We start from the raw sequence: 19,393 nt of genomic DNA, 5'->3' as shown, positions 1-19,393 counted from the left end.
ATGTTAACAAAATCGATTTTTTAAACCGTTCTAAATTATAAGAGCTACAAATCTTTTAACAGTTCATGTAGCCGCAATAGATCAAACGGCACTCTTTTCTACCATTAACCTTTATTACTAAAGAATACTCCTTACTTGCTTTTATTGGAACCTAAGTTAGAATGCTTCACATAATTGATTGTAATTGCTTTACATTTTTCTATATTTTACTAATAATTTATTTTTGTGATCTGTATACACAAATTTCGGAAAAATTATATTTTTAATATTTGTAGCTTAAGATGTAAGATGAAATAAATTTTGTGTAAAAACCGGAATAATAAAATAAAAATTCTGTTTCATACATCTTTTTCTCTTAATTTTAATCACCTCCAGCAGTACTTTATAGAATCCCCCAAAATTTTAATGGGCCCCATAACTAATTTATTCTTGTCAAACACAAAACAGTAGAATATTTGAAAGTTCTCTTAATGCATGTCTGTCAAACTCTTTCGGAGAAAATCCTCGTTAATAGTTCTATTTTTCCGAAGTATAGCTTACCTGATAAAGAAATTTAAGATAAGCATACAACCATCTGAATTTCATTGATCTTGAATGATTAGTAGACAATATATCGAAAAGTTTGATTTGGTTACAATTCGAGGGTTCAATCGAGATCAATCGATGTTTATACCAAATCTCTTAAGTTAATAGTAGAATTTGTTACTAAGTACACGTCCTTTTGGCTTGACTGTAAAAAAATGTATGAATAGACATTAGATTAAAAGAATTTACGAAACGTAAAGACGCATTTTCAGTTTTACAACCAAGTTTAACTCCAGATTTTCACAATTTCTAATCTACTATTGAGACACTCCGAATAAATCAATTGCTTAGTTCTCAATCCGGTTTGTGATTTGATTGATTGATACACTAGGACAAACTCATCCAGATCTTATCGAAAATGGCCTCAGTACAGGAAACAAATTCAGAAGATTATGGTTTTAAATTAGATACTAATGAATATCGAGCTTTTCCAAATCGATTTGATTTAAACAAAGATGAGTTTACTAAAAATTCATTAAATTTATTAGCAATAAATAATAAATATAAAATAATAGCAGTTTCTAATTATGAATCATTAAAATTTTTATCTATTAAAAATTCAACAACTAATAAAATTGAATTAATTGGAGAAATTGAAAATGTTAAAATTACTCAATTATATTTTATTGATTTTTTATTTTATTGTTTAAATGATGGGAAAATTCAAACTTTAACTATTGATCAAATCAAAAATTTGAATTATAATTTTAAAAATTTAAGGGATGATGATATTATATTTGTTAGTTTTAAAGTATTAAATTCATCAAATTACTTAGCATTAGATACCGAAAAAATTCTATATCATAACTCCAAATTGGCGGAAACTAATATTTCAGCATATGCTTGGTTAAATAACGAACCAATTTATACAACAAACACGTCAGGATATAATATACATGACAAAGAAATTGCATTTTCAAATGAAACAAAAGATCAATTGGAAGATCATACTTTAAAAGATTTATTGGTAATACAAGATAAATTTTTAATTGCAATATATGATTTCACTGATTCCAAACCAGATTATCATGATGTACACACCTATTTATTAAAATTTGATGAAAGTTCGAATAAATACATACCTTATCAAATTGAAGTTGCACCACCTTTTAGTTCAGCAAATAGATCATTAAGTTATTATACAACCACTTTAAATGATTGGGTTCCAAAAAATGATTTAACATTCATTGTATCATCAATATCAATTGAAATAGGATTAATTAATTATTTAAAAGAATCTAATGAATTAGAAGTAATTTTACCAAGTGAAGATTCAAATAGAGCTAATTTTCCAATAGATGAAGAATTAGGAGAAGATGAATCTTCTTTAGGTTTTGATATTTTTATTAATGGATCATCTGATCCCAATTCCAAAATAAAAAATCCTTGTGAAGGAATTGAAGAAATTGATGGTAATATTTTACCAAAAATTTATACTTTATTAAATAATGGAGTTTTAAAAAGTTGGATTGTTTATCATAAACTGGGATTATTGAAAAATGAATTATCTTTAAAAAAGGCAAATGAAAATTTGAAGAAGATTGATAGCGTATCGAGCACAAACGACCAAAAAGAAGCTAAAGTTGAAGAACCTAAAATTTCAAATCAACCTTCAATTTCTAACCAAGTTCAAAGTAATCCTTTCGGTTCTACTAATGCTGATGTCTTCAAAACTCAACAAACTACACAACAACAAAAATCTGCATTTGGTGCAACAGGGCTTGGATCATCAACTTCTACATCAACTCCAACATCCACTCCATCCCAACCAAGTGGATTTGGATCAACGGGTTTCGGATCAACGGGTTTCGGATCATCTGGAGGAAGTAAAGGTTTTGGATCTGGTTTTGGCCAAGCATCATTTGGTGCATCTGGATTTGGAAATCATTCCTCTTCATCACAGTCACAAACAAAAGTTTCTGGATTTGCAAAATTTGGTAATACTAATAACACAACCACTACTAATTCAACTGCGTCACCTTTTGCAAATTTAGCAAATGCTAATAATAGTGCACCATCAGGATTTGCTAAACTTGGTAATCAAACGTCAAATAATGATGCAAAATCAATTTTCGGAGAAAATAAACCATCTCCAATGTTTGGTGATTCTACGAAAACGTCAATATTTGGTAACACGAAAGCAGCTTCTTCTACTCCTGCATTCACAGGTACAATAGCTAAATCTACTCCATTTGCTGAACCGGTTGATACTTCAAAAGAGCCAACACCTGAAATCTTAAATACAAAGTCACCTCCTCATCCTAAAATTGCAACTCAAGCATCTCAATCACCATCAAATTTCGGACTAGGTAAAACTACTAACACAGCTGCAGCTACGTCGTCACCATTTGGTCAATTTGACAAATCTAAAACTTTCGCATCTCCATTTGCTAACTTTAATAAACCAACTGAACCCTCACCATTTGCTCAATTTAAAAAATCAGATATTACTCCACAAACTCCTGAAGTTCAAAATGTAATATCATCTGATGATTATGATGAAGGTGATGGTGATGATGAAAATACTGATAAAGAACAAGAATTTGGAAGTGAATTAGATGATGAATTTGAAAATATTGAAAATGAAGACAATTATTTAGAAAATTCATTTGCTAAACAACATATAAATGAAGAAGGTGAAGATGAGTCTAGTTTTAATCAATCTAAAGGATTCGAATCATTCGTTGATATAAGTAAGAATGATATTGAAGAACTTGAAATTCCAGATGATGATGATGAAGATGAAGAAGAAGATGATTTACTAGATGATCAAATTTTAAATAAAGAAGAAATTGAAAATTCAAATGAATCAAATGATTCACCAATTGCTCCTGTTCAATTTTTATTTTTTGATGGTTATAAAAAACCAATGCCTAAAACCAATAAAATTATAGAAGATAAAATTAGAGAAATTGTTTTAGGAACTGAAGGTAGTATGAGAATTTTAAAAAAAAATGTTCAATTATTAGGACTTAATATTCATAGACATGAATTATCTCCAGGTACAACATTTAATAAATTATCAGAAATTTCAAATTTAAAATATGATAAATCATTATATATAAATAAATTAGAATATCTTAAGGAAACAGAAGAAGAAATTTCTAAATTAACAAATTCAATTATAATTAATGAAAATGAAAAAATTAAAATTGATAAATTATTTACTCAATTAAAATTATTAGAAAAGGGTACTTTAAAAAATTTAAAATTCCTCAAGAATAGACCATTGGAAAATTCTCAATTGGAAACTCAACAAAAATTAAATTCAAAATTTTCAAAAATTAAAAATTTAGAATCAAAATTAGTATCATTATTAATGACTTTAAAATTATCAAATTCTTTAAATTCTTCAACTATTTCTAAAATTGAAAATATTATTTATCAATTAAATAATCAAATTTTAGAACATAAATCTAGTGTTGATGAGTTAATTGAAAAAATTGAATCTTTGAAAGTTTCAAAATCTAAAGACAAAGATCATGATCAGTTACAAAGTTCAAGTTTAGTTTTGAAACCTAAAATTGCTGGTTCTGGTAAATTGTTATTTAAGAAAAAATTAATGGAACTGAATTCTAGTCTGTAAGAACCTGTATAGTTTTAAATATTTATCTAGTCGTTACATTATGATTTAATGAAATCGCCAATTTTAGGAGTTTTCTACCTTATACTATAAAGTAATTCGTTGTACTTAATATGTATCGTAATCATCAGCCATTTTCCATTTTGATATTGGAAAAATAAGGTGCAATTATACATCAGCTGGAGCATCTATAAGAGCGCTTGATTTCCTTTTATCATCTATTAATTCAATATTTTAAAATTTTTCATCTAATGGTGAACATTCATATGGTTTACTTAAGATTGGAGTTTTGTCTTTTAGAAGAAGTTTATATGTAAATTCTTCATAGTGAGGTTTCCTTAATATTAAATCAAATACTTCGGGAAATTTTGATAAAGAATTTTCTTTCGTATCATTTCTTAAGTGATCCAATTGATTTTCTTCGACTGTTTCTTGAAAAAGATAAAACCCCTTTCTTAAGTAAACCATATAAATGTTCAACATTAGATGAAAATATGCAAAAACATCCGGAACATGTCCCAAGAATTATGAATAAATAAGCTGAATATAAAAGGCAGGTTAATTGTATCATGGAAGTGTAGAATTCTGAAATATATAGCTGTCATTATTTAGGCTGATACTAAGTTTTTGAAAAAACGTCAAAAATTATTGTCACAACAAAGCTTCTCACGACTAAGACAAATTCATTTTTTTTCATCATCAATTTTTTTGTCGTCAAAATTTATTCTTATTTGTTACACCATCAACCATCAACTACTAACTTCACAGGTAAATTATTTGTCGGAAAGAAGTATAGTTTTATTTATAAATCAACCATCATTGATATAATATTTTTTTTTTTTTACTTGATTGATTGATTAATTATTTAAGATCTCAAGTATAAATTTTTTATAAGAATAGGTATAATAATTGTATAATTTATACATAGTTTGTTTAATCATTTAATAAACTTTATCAAATCCTAATCAAAACTTTATATTTTATTGATTCATATTTACCCTCATTTACCCTGAGTGTTTAGTTTGTACCTGTTTAGTTTCGTAACTTAAACGTATATTATTATCAAATATTTTATAAAATATCCATAACAATGTCGAATTTAGATGACGATGAAGCTCTTTTTGAAGATTTATATGGAGATGATGAACCAAAAGAAGAGGTCAAGGAAGAAGTGAGTACGAGTGATAAAAATGTTGAATCAGAACAAAAAGATGAACAATCACAAGTTGAACCAGCCCCTGAAGCATCAACTATACCTTTGCCACCACCAACCACAACATCTCATGATTCAAGTCAAACTGACTCAATACCACCTCCTCCTCCAACAAACACGGGCTCAAATGATATCGCTCCTGCCGCTGCTGATGCTGCTAGTGCTGCTAATACAACAGATGGTACACAATTGCCTGGGCCACCACAATTTAATTTCGATCCTGCTCAATATGCTCAATTTGCTGCTGGAATGCAAGGAATGCCAGGAATGCCTCCAATGGGTCAAATGCCACAAATGTCACCACCTGTCCCTCCAATTCCACAAAATACTGTTGGTGATTCAGGTGGTAAAATGTTTATTGGTGGACTTAATTGGGACACAACTGAAGAAGGCTTATTAAATTATTTTTCTAAATTTGGTGAAGTTGTTGATTATACTATCATGAAAGATAATGCAACTGGTAGATCAAGAGGATTTGGATTTTTAACTTTTAAAGATCCTGCATCAGTTGATGCAGTTATAAAACAAGATCATGAATTAGATGGGAAATTAATTGATCCAAAAAGAGCTATATCAAGAGAAGATCAAGATAGAGTTGGTAAAATTTTTATAGGAGGTATTGATCCAATGGTATCAGAAGTTGAATTCAATCAATTTTTTTCAACTTTTGGAGAAATTATTGATTGTCAATTAATGATTGATAAAGATACTGGTAGATCAAGAGGATTTGGCTTTATAACTTATAGTTCACCAGATGCAGTTGATAAAGTATGTGTAAATAAATATTTGACTCTTAAAGGTAAAGCTATGGAAGTTAAAAGAGCAGCACCAAGAGGTCAACATAACCAACAAGTTGCTCTACAACAACAACAAGCCGCAGCTGCTGCCGCTGCTCAACAAGCTCAACAAGGTCAATTTTATAATCCATATGGTGGTGCAGGAGCTGCTCAATATGGTGGATTTCAACAAATGAACCCACAAGATTATATGAAATGGTATCAACAATGGTATATGTATCAACAAGCAGCTCAACAAGCAGGTGGAGATCAACAACCAGTAGCTCAACCACTTAATCCACAACAACAAGTTGACGCTGAATCTGAACAACAGCAACCACAACAACAACAACCAAATGCTCCAGCTAATTCTGATTATACAGGTAATGGATCTTCAGCATCACCTGATTCTTCAAATGTTGCTCCTGCTTCATCAAGACCAAATATTCCAAGAGGTCCAAAAAGATTACCTCCAAATGGACCTTCTGGAGGGTTTAGAGGAAGAGGTGGTTACAGAGGTAGAAGTCGTGGATTCCATCCATATCGCGGTGGAGGTGGAAGAGGAAGATATTAGTTAAGCAAAAAAAAAAGGTTTGTATATTTTTCCCTTAATATTTAGTAATGTAATGAAATAATTATCACCCAAAGAAAATTTTATATTAGTCTATCTTCTTTTACTTGGACGAGCATTTTTTGCTTTTCTTTTCTCTTTTAATGCTCTTGCTTTTCTAATTTGTTCAGTTGATTTAATTTCTTGTTGTTGACCAGGTTTATGATATCCTTTAACATTTATACCTGAATCTAATGCTTTTTCAACTTTTTTCTTTTGTTTATGATAATCATCTCTATATTTATCTGGTAATTTTGGTACATTTTGTTTATTATGTTTAAATCTTTGATTTGAATTTGAGTTTGAGGTAGTTGAAATTGGTGATACTAATGAAGTTGATGATGATTTTAAATTTCTTTGTTTTTTCCATTCATCAAATTTACCTGATCTAAAAGATGCAGGAATTTTAGTTCCATTTTCACTTATAATAAATTTTTTATCAGTTGATTGTGAATTTATATATTTACCTTTCTTTTTATCCCATTTCATTATTTGAGAATTTTTTTGTGATTTATCATCATTATCTAAATCAAAAGTTGCAGCTTGTGCATCATTAGCAAATGATGAATTTATTGATAATTGTTGATCTTGAATAACTGAAGCAGGAGCATAATGACTCATAAAAAAATTTGGATCTCTATAAGATTTCTTTTGATTTAATTGATGTTGTTCTCCATCTTCGAAAGTATTTTGTAATTCATCTTCATCAACTTGTTGATTATATCCATTTCTTTCATCATCAGCTTTTAAAATTTCATCTTCTATACCATGAGTCAAACCTGCTAATCTTTCCTTTTGTAATAATTCACGACGTTCTTGAGCTTTTCGTTGTATTGGTGCTATTTGTTTTCTTCTTTTATGCATAAATTCAGCTAAACTATCATTTTCTTTAACTCCCTTTTTACGTATTTCAAATACAGTTTCTTTAACATTTCTATTTTGTAATTTATTTAAAAATTCATCTTTTTTCTTTTCTAAATTTTCACCAAATAATAAATGTTGATCATCCCAAGAATTTGTTTCCATAATTTCTTTACTTCTTTTTAATGATTCAGTTGAAGCAGATTGTCTTGTTCTATGATATAATTTTTCACCTTTTGCTGCAACATCTTTTAATACTTTAATTTCATAATTATTTCTTAATAAATTTTCATAAAGTTCTTGAAATGTTTCTATATCAATTCTCGGTATTGATCCAACAACTAATCTTTCAGTATAATTTACTCTTGGTGGTATGTATGAATCTCCATTTCTTTTTTGTAACATTTCACATTTTGCTTCATGCATTGATGTTAATAATATTTTTTTACCTAAAAACAATTCTAAATCTAATAAATATGGTAATTCTTTTGAATTAACTATTGAATAAGCCCAACCTTTATTACCAGCTCTTGCTGTTCTACCAACTCTATGTATAAAAATTTTTGATGAACCAGGTAATGTAAAATTTATAACATTTGCTAAAACAGGTATATCTATACCTCTTGCTGCAACATCTGTAACAACTAATATTTTGGTAAGACCTATTTTAAATAAATATAATTGATTTTTTCTTGCATGTTGATCTAAAGTACCATAAATATATGAAACTAAATATCCTGCATCTCTTAAAAGTTTTGTAACATATTCAACATGATGTTTTGTTGGTACAAATATGATTGTTGATTGAGGTGAAGGTAATTGATTAGCATTTGGCATTCTTTCCTTTTTAAATTTATATTTTTTCTTTTTACCATTTTCATCTTCATCATCACTATCATCTATTTGTCTTTTATCCATAGATATTAATTTTTTAATTTCATCTGGACTTCCCAATGGCATTTTAATAATTTCTTGTAAAATGTATAAAAGATTAGCTTCTCTTTCATTTTTTTTTGTAGTAAAATAAGCCATTTGTAAATTTTCAGAAATTTTTGATTCTGCATCTAATCTAACTAAAACAGGATTTGTTAAACCAGCTTTTGCAAAATCAACTAAACTTCGAGGTAATGTTGCAGAAAATAATAAAGATTGTCTATTTGGTGGTAATGCCATTAATAATTCATTTAATTGTTCAGCAAATCCCATTTCAAATAATCTATCTGCTTCATCAAATACAATATATTGTACAGTTCCTAAATCATATTGCATTTCAACTTTTAAATGTAAAAATCTACCAGGTGTACAAACTATAATATCTGATTTACTCATCATTTTACCAAAATCTTCTTCTAAAGAATCTCCACCAATTAAAACAATTGATTGTAAATTAGTTCCATGACTAAATTCTTTAACTTGTTTATATGTTTGTAAAGCTAATTCTCTTGATGGTGATAATATAACAGCTCTTACTCCACTTGTACTTCTTGTTTTTAATTTTTCAATTAATGGTAAAACAAATGCTGCAGTTTTACCTGAACCAGTACGTGCCATTCCAACTACATCTCTATTATCTATAATTAATGGAATTGATTTTCTTTGAATAGGTGTTGGTTGTTTATAACCCTTTTTCGCTATATTTGTTAAAATGAATTTAGATAATCCAAATGATGCAAATGAACCAGTTTTAGCTTTCTTTGCAGTTGGATTATTTGTTACAAAATATGAACTTATTTTGGTATCATCGTCTCCTTCATTTTCATCGTCTGATAATTCCAAATTGGGAAATGTTTCATTGGTGTTGTTCAATTTAGTTTTCTTTTTTGGTGGTTGTTCTTTCTTTTCTTCTTCTTCTTCTTCATCATCACTCAGTGACACTATTTCATCTTGATAGTCTCCTTCCTCATCTGAACTTAAAGATGACTCCTCGCTTAATTCATTATCTGACTTAGCTACCAATGAAGTCGCTATATCAAATCCTTCATCATCTGACATCGTTGTTTTGGATGGTTGCAAAAATATTAGATTGTACTAAATTTAAAATCTCATCTGCATCTTTAAATTTAATATTCAGGTCCGTGTCGGAAAAAATGTGAGACAAGTTACAAAATTAGAACGGCGACAATTATTTTACCACCGTAACTCAATATGGATTATTTGGAACTCTATGTACCGAACTAAGAGTCTAGTGATGGAGAATAAGTTGAATTGACGTTTAGTTACCGTAGTGGTAGAAATTTAAAGTGTACAGAAACTGTCGGTGATTGAATTTTGCTTGTGTATTCGAATTTTAGATTTATATATTTAGACAATTTATTCATATTTTGCAGCCAAATGGAGAATATATTGGTTCTTAGTGTTTCCCAATATCTTTTGATGAGATAATCTATTTTCGAGTAATTACATTTTCAACGATGATTTAGTTCCCAGATTTAGTAGTAGTCTGTTGTATACGACTTAAAAGTACTGTGTAACTGAGAGACATCATCATTAGTAGTTCTTGCACATCCATGAAAGATTTTATTGCTATACATTTCTATATATATGATACTTGTTATTTGACTAAAGTCCTGGTGCTCCACCACCTGGAGGACCGAAATTACCAAAATTACCAGGACCTCCTGGACCTTGATTTGGATCAAAAGGTGCACCACCAGGACCTCTAAGATTTGATGGTAAACCTTGACCTAAATTATCTAAATTATCTTCAGAATAAGGATCATCATATCTTGCACCCGGTGGTACTCCCTTTTGACCACTTGTACCTGGTTGTTGTGAACCGAAGATAGGATGATTTGAAGTTGGATACATTCCTCCACCACTATTATTTGAATTTGGAGGTTGTAATGGATCTAAATAACCTCGTAAAGTTGGATCTGACGGTATTCCAGGAGGATTTAAATCATCTGATCCTATTGGTGGTAAATGAGTTGAATGACCTAATGTATCATGAGTTGGAGCACCAGGATCTTTTATTTCATATTCATCTTCAAAATCAGGCATATCAGAAGGTCTATTTCTTGTAAATGCTTGATTAGTTGTTGATGCAGCAGAAGCAGATGGATTACCACCTGATATAACTGGATTTGTTGGATGATAAGGAACTTCAGGAGTTGGAGATTTTGCATAATTACTTTCTGAATCAGTATGTTCTTCAACTATTGGACCTTGCTCTTGTTCTGCAACTTTATTTCTAGTATTTGGATTATCAAATATTGAATTTAATTTTTCATCATCAACAATTAATCTAAATTTTTTATTAAATTTATCAATTAAATCTTTTGATAATTCATCTATTGAATTTATGGGAAATTTAATTTCATCTAAATCAAACCATTCCCAATTTATTAAAGCATTATCTAATCTACCATCAAGATTTAATAAATTAATTAATGATTGAACATTACTTATTTCTGTAAAACTTAAAATAAGAAATTTTTCATCTTTATTATATAATTCCAATTGTTTTAATTTTTTATCATTTGTTGTTTGAATTGTTTTAAAACCTGATTTTGTTGGATATATTGAATCAACATATTTTGAAACAAGATAAAATGTTAATTCAAAATAACTATTAATTGACATTGTGGTTTGAAATTATTAGTTTTTGTGTATGATGTAATAAAAATAATTCAGTAATTGAATGTAGAAATCAGTTTGATTATTTGATGAAGATCTTGAAATGATAAATGTAATTTTAATCGAATAAATGTCTCTTAAATGTTCAAAGATTTGAAGTTGTTTTCAATAACGCATTTAATACTTTTAAGATGTTTTAAATTATAAGAAGAAGTTAGAAGAATAGTGTATGTATGTATGTATGTAAATTTGCTACCGAAAGTATATATTACTTAACTCGATTGTAAAATGGCAAAATAGAATTATTTAGAATAAAGATAAATTCCAATTCAAACCCCGTATTTAGATTGGAGAGAATTGACATTATTTACAGTTTCGTGGATTCTGATTTCTCGACACGTGCTTGAATATAATTTTGTATATGATCATTGAAATATGAAATACTTTACGGAACAGCAAGGACAAATTTAATTTTTCTGCATCAATCGATCCGACTCCACAATTTTGATTTAGAGTTGTGATGGCTCGACAACATATATAGACTATGTGGTATCTTGCTTTTACATGCTTTTGTATACCTTTTGATATAGTAGATCGGTTGAGAAGTAACGATAGTTGTGTTATTTTTTTTTCTTTCTTACATCCTTATAAACTTATCCCTTAATAATAATACTTTAGTAGTTTATCGTAAATTTGAAGATAATGTAGTGTGATGCTTAATTAGTACTTAGGCTAAATTACATTCATAAATTAGGTCCTATCTTTTAAAATCCCTATTGTTTTATTTAAAGATTAACATCTGGACTAATTTGTAATTCGAATGATCTTTAAAATCCTCATTTGATAAGCCTCAACTGTTTTAATTCTTTCAATGAATTAACGAGAAGAGGGGGGGGGGAGATGTCTTATAAATTAATTTCGGAGTAACAATTAACTTGCAGTTGTAATGTAATTATGTATTGTTGTTATTTGTTGGAAAGAAGTGTACGTTATATATTATCCTTCCCCGCCTTTTTTTTAAATTGATTTTTGATTTTGAAAGAGAATCAAATAGTTTAATCTCATCATTGAATCAAGTCAATGAAGTTAGTGAATACATTAAACCAAATCAACCTCTTAAACTTAAGACCCATTTGTCCAAAAACATTTGTTTAGAAGTTATCAACATTTTATGAAATTCCAAATATTTCTTATTAGTCTAAGTTAATGTACATATTATAATTGCTACTTTCTAATACAAATTATTTTTTTAAACAAATTAGATAAACAATTTTAATCTAGAAACTTAATATTTTTTCCATCAAGATCGTTAAGATATAATGAATATAAAACAACCACTCAATATTGGTTAAAGGTATTTACATGGTTGTTCTTCTGTTGATATATACTAGTACAATTGAATAATGTAAATAAATACGTTTTATTATACTTCTAATACTATATAAATTTTAATTATTTTGTTAGTAGATCATTTATTAATTTCTATTTGTCCCTTTTTTTTTAATGTATTGTATTGTTAATAGTAATTGTTCCATAGTTAACTTAAAGAATGTTTAAAATGTGATCAAAATTTTTAAGTACAGCAAAAAAAAATATATTTAATATTAAAAGCTTACATACATAACTCTTGATAAAAAATACAATTTATATTACTCATTCAATCGAACAACTTCATATACTAAGATCAAATAGATACATCACATACTAAACAACTACTACATACGTGAAAATACAACACCATAATCAATCAATTAATCAATCGAAATTTGATAAACTAATCTAGCATTTTATTTCATTTTTTAATATTACAAAAAAAAAACATTTTAAAAATTTTGGTCTGTTTGTCAATATCATTTATTTAATTTTTAACAAGGAGTTATTATATACATCAAATCGTAGAATCAGTTTGGAGCTTATACATCTATAACCATATATTCAACAATTCCTGAAAAATGACAACTACTGTCCCTTTAATTTATTCATTTCCTGAATTTTTAGGAGTTGCTGATGCTGTTGCTGATTTAGTTATATCAGCTCAAAATCAAACTTTATATAATACAACAGATCAAAAACAAATTGAATTAATTAAATCAGGTCAATTGAAAAGACCATCAATTAATAAAACAAATAGTTCTATATCAGTTTTAAATCAATCAAATGGTAATAATAATCTAAATAATAATGGTTCATCAAATCATAATTCAAATAGTAATATAAATTCAATAAATAATACTCCAAATCACTCACCAAGTCATAGTCAAAGTGGATTAAACTTTAATAATAACAAATCATCATCTTCAAATACAAGTAATTTAAACCCAAACACTAATACTTCATCATCAATATCATCATCAACATCAGCAACCACCAACAATATAGAAAAGAACAACAAAATTAAAAAAGAAAAAAAGATCTTAAAAAAGCAAGAAATAAGATTTAAAATTGCAATAAGTGGAGGATCATTAATTAAAATATTAAATCAAGGTTTATTAAGTAAACAAGATTATATAGAATGGGATAAATGGGATATTTATTTTGCTGATGAAAGATTAGTACCGTTTAATAGCCCTGATTCAAATTATGGTCAAGCTAAGCTTGAAATTTTTGATCATATAAAGGGAGATAAAAAACCAAAAATTTTCCACATTGATGAAACCCTCATTGAAGATCCTCAAGAAGCTGCAGATGATTATGAAAAACAGTTAATTCAAAATTTTGCTAAAAAGGATTCTGTAAAATTACCAATGTTTGATTTATTATTATTAGGTTGTGCGCCAGATGGTCATATTGCTTCATTATTCCCCAATCATGGTGAAAGTTTAAGAGAAAAATTAGCTTGGTGTATACCAATTGAAAATGCTCCAAGTGGTCCCAAAAATAGAATAACTTTAACCATACCTGTAATATGTCATGCATCAAGAGTTGCTTTCGTTGTTGAAGGTTTAACAAAAGCTCCAATTATAAAAACTATAATGGAAAGACCAGAAAAGGGTTTACCTTCTTCTATTGTAAATGAAGGTGCTGCTGGTAGAGTAAGTTGGTTTGTTGATGATGCTGCATTAAATGATTTATATGATATTACAAAAAAGAAATATAAATATTTATCAATACCTGAACCTAAATAATTTTAATTTAATGAACGAATATATATAATAACAACGAAGAATTTTGTTTGCGTTAGAGTGGCTCTGAGTTACTCAAGATCCCTGACCGGTAACTTTTAAGTTGATTGAGGGTATAAATATTTTACCTATTAATGTTCAAATTTTAAATTCCTAAACATCTTTTACTATATATTTATCAGGAGCTCTCATTGCCCATTCAGTCCAACTACCATCATATAATTTAATTGGTACATCCAACTCCACAATTGATTCAAAAGCTAATTTTAAAATACAAGCAGTAACTCCAGTTCCACACATTACTATAATACCATTTGGATAATCTTTTTGTAAGTTATTTATATTAATATCTATAGTTTCTAATTCTTTTATAATTTCTTCTTTTGTCTTGTATTGATTTTGTTTGGAAGAATCTAATAATTTAGTAAATGGTAAATTTTTTGCCGTGGGAATATGACCAGAACTTAAACCTGGTCTTGGTTCTGGTGAAGCTCCAGTAAATCTATCATTTGATCTTGCATCAATTACTAAATAATTTTGAATTTGATCATTTTCTAATAACGCAATTATATCTTCATATTCAATGACTTCATTATTATAATTTTCTTCATATTTTTCAATTTCATTTGATTCAATTGGTTCATCTATTACTGGTTCATCTTTTTGCGGTTCTTTTTCTTCTTTTATTTCTGATGTAATTTCATAACCTTCAGTTTGATAAGTATTAAAATTATCTAATAAATTAACATTTTCATGACCACCCAATTTAAAAGTAAATGCACAACGAGGAGAAGAAAAATTCCCAATTTGATCATATACAACTAAAATATCATTTTTATGTATATTTAAATCTTTATAAGCTTGATTTATTATAGTTTGAGTTGGTAACATATGAGGATATGCTGAATCTCTAACATATTTATCTAAATCAAAAAATTTAGCATTAGGTAAATGTTGCTGTTTATATTCTTCAAATGCATTTTTAGGAGTATTTGGCATATACCATGTTGAATCAATGGGGATAATTCTTTGCTTTGTTTTTGAATTCGATGATATTAGGGATTTTAATGATGATGGTTTTATTATCTTTATTAAATTTTTGGACATTTTTTAACTCAATTGATCACTGTATGTTACTTTTTATGGATATTGGAGGTAAATTGGTTTGAATTAATTCATGTTCTATTTGATTGACGGAATTATAAACATTATTGTGTAATTATTGTTAAGTTTTGAAAAAGCTTAAGATTATGGTAGCGATAAAAAACACTATATAAGGAGAGATATTTTTCATCAAAATTTTTTCAAGAAAGTTGAACTACTCTTTTCAAACCAATTAATTCAGTATTCATACTACTATGAGTGATTTAATCAAAAGTTAACCAGGTAATGAATGTTAAACTTTCTCAAACAACAAGCATGAATCAAGTATTTACTTCCAGTGAATGACCCTCGACTGGTTGTGATCCAAATGAGATTAGACTTTACTATTACTTAAATATGTAACCAAGAGTTTAAATTGATATCATCGAGTTTTACATTTTCCTTCAAGAGAGAGTCGAGGTTTTATGAACTCATAGTTCAAGCCCTTGGACTACATAAAAATTTTCAGTTAACGTCTAGTGCTATTTGGCTCATAACCTGTTGAGCGTAGGTACTGCTCGTTAACTACTTGAATTCATGATATAGTTGTTTGAACATTTAGCTAAAATGAATACTTTACTTTACAAGCAAAATTGTTTAGAATTTATTGGAAGAAACAGTGCATGCATACTTGATGCAGACATTTTAATTAGTTCCTTCAACTTCGTTGAAACTTTCAATTGTATAATGTTGGTAAATAATGTCTATAGTAGATTGACAATTACTTTTTCTTTTATTGATTTTGTTGTAATACAACTTGTTGAAAGTAGGATGACCTTAAATATACTCTGACTCAATTACATCGTCATATCTTTCCACCAAGCATCGGTACCATCCGCATCCTAGCCCAGAGGCATGTTCTAGGTCCAAAATACATTCAATTTGATTTATAGGTATGGCGGTAAATATTGTTCGAATTCAGTTAAATTGCAAAATAATTTTGGTCGAACATCTTTAAATAGCCTAAAGTTACTTATATAAATCAATACATTAACCAACTTCATCAACCATTTTCTTCTTATACAAGAAACCTCATTATTTCCATTAAATATTACAGTGATTAACAAATTAAATGGCGTATACAGAAGAAGATTTACAAGAAGTAATTAAAATATACAAAGAAAGTTTAGAGTCTGGGAATCGAATTTCCTATAATAAATTAGGTAAAAGATTTAATATACCTAGTCATACTATTAGAAGTCGAATAAATAAACCTTCAACAAAACCAAGGCCACCTCCCAAACAACTGATTTTAACTCTTTCAATGCAAAATGAATTGAGAGAATGGCTTTATCAAGGTATAATACACAAGGAAATTAATTGCTCAAAGGAAGTTATAAGACAAAATGCTGAATATATTTATAAACGTGAATTTCCAAATGGTAAAGTAACACAAGATGATATTAAAATTTTCATTGAAGGAGATTATTTTTTAAAGAGTGAATTATCTGATCGAAATTGTCGTTCAAAAGGGAGTTTAACTATACGTGAAAAAAGAAATGATCCTTATTTTAGGTTATTACCAGACTTTGATGAAACATTTATGAAACCAATAATTGACCAATGGCATTTTTATGTAAGTGATTGGATTTTTAAAAATAATGTACCAGCAAATAGGATATATAATTTGGAAGAAATATGTTTCGATATAACTAATGGTGTACTGCAACTACAAACTAAATATGTGGATGAAGAAGATGTTTTTGTATCAAGGTATGAAAAATGGAATTTATTAACTTCTATATTGATTATATCTTTAAGTGGTGAAATTTTACCACCAGTCATAATACATAAAAGAGAAAATATAAATTCAAATCATGTTAATGAGAATAATAATAACCCTACAAATTGGTTATATGGTACTACAAATTCCGGTTGGACTACATCTCAATTACTTTTAACATTGTTAAAAAATCATTTAACAAAATTAATGGATGCTGGTAAAGATAAACCACCAATTGGATTAATTTTAAATGGAAATGTTCTGCACAAAAGTATAGAATTTCAAGATTATTGTAAACAAAATAATATACAATTACTTTATGTACCTACACCTTCAAAAACTATAGCTCAACCATGTAATAATTTAGTTGAAAACGTAATAAAGAAACAATGGCAAGGTTTAAAAACTCCAATTAATGAAATTGATCCAAATCTTTCAAATTATAAAAATGATTTTATTTATAATTATAAGTTAGCATTAGAAAAATTAACACCACCAATTATACAAAGTGCATGGGAAGAAGCTGGCATTTTATCCCCTTTGTGATAATATTTTGTCGAAATCAAAGAAAAAATTTCATCGAAACTTTTAAGATAAAGGTACGTAGAACAAATTAATAGACATTTCAGACAGTATATGTATAATCAAAATCTTAATAGAAGTATTTATGTATATTTCCAATCATGTCATACCCAGGGTTTAAATAATTAAATATCAAACGCGCTAATTCAGACACATTTATAATGCGCGTCTTATTAATTATTTTGTTTTTCTACTCTAATTTTAAAATGTAAACAAATACAATTTTTAATAATTTTTGCTCCAAACAAACCTATCTTTATCAAATTCAAGTTCATCTACAACTTCAACTAGAAACAATAAATCAAGCATTCAAACCAAACAGCTTCATTATCCCATATCAATCATGCCGAAAGTTCGTTACTCAGAAAAAGATTTACAAGAAGCAATCAGAATATATAAAGAAGGTTTAAATTCTGGTCAGAAAATCTCCTATAATAAATTAGGAGAAAGATTCAATATACCTGGTGGTACAATTAGAAGTCGTATAACGAAACCTCCGAAATACCCAATTTTACCTCCTAAACAAAAGGTTTTAACTCCTGAAATGGAAAGCGAATTGACATATTGGATTCATAATGATATTTTACAAAATCAAATATATTGTTCAAGAGAATTTATTAGACAAAATGCTGAATATATTTATAAACGTGAATTTCCAAATGGTAAAATAACCTTAGATGACATTAATTTTTTTTTTGAAGACAATTCATATTTAAAAAGAAGATTATCTGAACAAAATAGAATTAGATTGGGACAATCAGAACTTGACTATATAGAAAAATTAGAAAAATTTCTTGAACCTCGTTATAGTTTTCGGGATAAACCCAGACGGGGAGTAAATATGAATGGATTTGTCAATAGATGGCATCTAAGATTAATAGATTGGATAATTGAAAATGAAATACCAGAAAATAGAATATATAACTTAGATGAAACATGTTTTGATTTGAATCCTGGGTTACACAAATTACAAACGAAATATATTGATGAAGAAGAATTTTCGAAATCAAGATATACAAAATGGGATTTATTAAGTACTATAATGATAATATCATTAAGTGGTGAAATTTTACCACCAGTTATAATATATAAAGGAGAAGAATTAAATTTAAATTGGATAAAAAATAATCCTAAAAATTGGTTATATGGAGTAACAAATACTGGTTGGATTACACCTGAATTAATTATGGGTTTATTTAAAGATTATTTTTTAAAAGCATTAGATGCTGGTAAAGATAGACCACCAATAGGATTAGTCCTAAATGGAAATATACTGCATAAAACTATTGAATTTCAAAATTTTTGTGAATTAAATAATATAAAATTACATTATGTACCAACTCCATCAAGAAATCTAAAACAACCAATTAAAAATTTAATTGAAAAAAAAATAAAACCACAGTGGAAAGGTTTAACAAAACCCATAAATATTGAAAGTGCACCAAGTTTTGTTAATTTAAAAATTCAATTTAATTATAATTATAAATTAGCATTGGAAAAATTAACACCAAAAATTATTCAGAATGCATGGGAAAAATCCGGACTTTCAATGAAATGTTTGAAAAAGACATTGGATGAAGATTTTGTATCGCAAGTTTTTTCATAAATCGATTATTTGG

The 19,393-nt window shown here is 27.9% G+C and overlaps 8 protein-coding genes across 8 annotated transcripts; 5 read left to right on the top strand and 3 right to left on the bottom strand. All coding sequences in view use genetic code 12, as the record gives it.

Annotated features, from left to right (window-relative positions):
• Positions 1-943: 943 nt before the first annotated feature.
• Positions 944-4,171, top strand: NUP159 (FG-nucleoporin; the record flags this gene model as incomplete). Its single annotated transcript, XM_051760500.1, has 1 exon — positions 944-4,171. The coding sequence occupies one exon, from the start codon at positions 944-946 to the stop codon at positions 4,169-4,171; it is 3,228 nt and encodes a 1,075-aa protein (XP_051611773.1).
• A 1,087-nt stretch (positions 4,172-5,258) lies between these two features.
• KGF55_005482 (uncharacterized protein) lies at positions 5,259-6,731 on the top strand (the record flags this gene model as incomplete). Its single annotated transcript, XM_051760499.1, has 1 exon — positions 5,259-6,731. One exon carries the CDS (start codon positions 5,259-5,261, stop codon positions 6,729-6,731), a length of 1,473 nt encoding a protein of 490 aa, XP_051611772.1.
• Positions 6,732-6,821: 90 nt separating this feature from the next.
• On the bottom strand, positions 6,822-9,620 carry KGF55_005481 (putative ATP-dependent RNA helicase; the record flags this gene model as incomplete). The annotated part of the gene is made up of 1 exon (XM_051760498.1): positions 6,822-9,620. The coding sequence occupies one exon, from the start codon at positions 9,618-9,620 to the stop codon at positions 6,822-6,824; it is 2,799 nt and encodes a 932-aa protein (XP_051611771.1).
• Positions 9,621-10,187: 567 nt separating this feature from the next.
• On the bottom strand, positions 10,188-11,210 carry KGF55_005480 (uncharacterized protein; the record flags this gene model as incomplete). Its single annotated transcript, XM_051760497.1, has 1 exon — positions 10,188-11,210. The coding sequence occupies one exon, from the start codon at positions 11,208-11,210 to the stop codon at positions 10,188-10,190; it is 1,023 nt and encodes a 340-aa protein (XP_051611770.1).
• A 1,946-nt stretch (positions 11,211-13,156) lies between these two features.
• Positions 13,157-14,329, top strand: KGF55_005479 (uncharacterized protein; the record flags this gene model as incomplete). The annotated part of the gene is made up of 1 exon (XM_051760496.1): positions 13,157-14,329. One exon carries the CDS (start codon positions 13,157-13,159, stop codon positions 14,327-14,329), a length of 1,173 nt encoding a protein of 390 aa, XP_051611769.1.
• A 150-nt stretch (positions 14,330-14,479) lies between these two features.
• Positions 14,480-15,433, bottom strand: KGF55_005478 (thiosulfate sulfurtransferase; the record flags this gene model as incomplete). The annotated part of the gene is made up of 1 exon (XM_051760495.1): positions 14,480-15,433. One exon carries the CDS (start codon positions 15,431-15,433, stop codon positions 14,480-14,482), a length of 954 nt encoding a protein of 317 aa, XP_051611768.1.
• Positions 15,434-16,541: 1,108 nt separating this feature from the next.
• Positions 16,542-17,738, top strand: KGF55_005477 (uncharacterized protein; the record flags this gene model as incomplete). Its single annotated transcript, XM_051760494.1, has 1 exon — positions 16,542-17,738. One exon carries the CDS (start codon positions 16,542-16,544, stop codon positions 17,736-17,738), a length of 1,197 nt encoding a protein of 398 aa, XP_051611767.1.
• A 379-nt stretch (positions 17,739-18,117) lies between these two features.
• Positions 18,118-19,380, top strand: KGF55_005476 (uncharacterized protein; the record flags this gene model as incomplete). Its single annotated transcript, XM_051760492.1, has 1 exon — positions 18,118-19,380. One exon carries the CDS (start codon positions 18,118-18,120, stop codon positions 19,378-19,380), a length of 1,263 nt encoding a protein of 420 aa, XP_051611766.1.
• Positions 19,381-19,393: the final 13 nt, after the last annotated feature.

The sequence above is a fragment of the Candida pseudojiufengensis genome, assembly GCF_024610245.1.
Source record: "Candida pseudojiufengensis strain CBS 10847 chromosome Unknown scaffold22, whole genome shotgun sequence".
In the NCBI taxonomy this organism is placed as follows: Eukaryota; Fungi; Ascomycota; class Pichiomycetes; order Serinales; family Debaryomycetaceae; genus Lodderomyces; species Lodderomyces pseudojiufengensis.
This window is presented reverse-complemented; position numbering and strand designations above follow the sequence as displayed.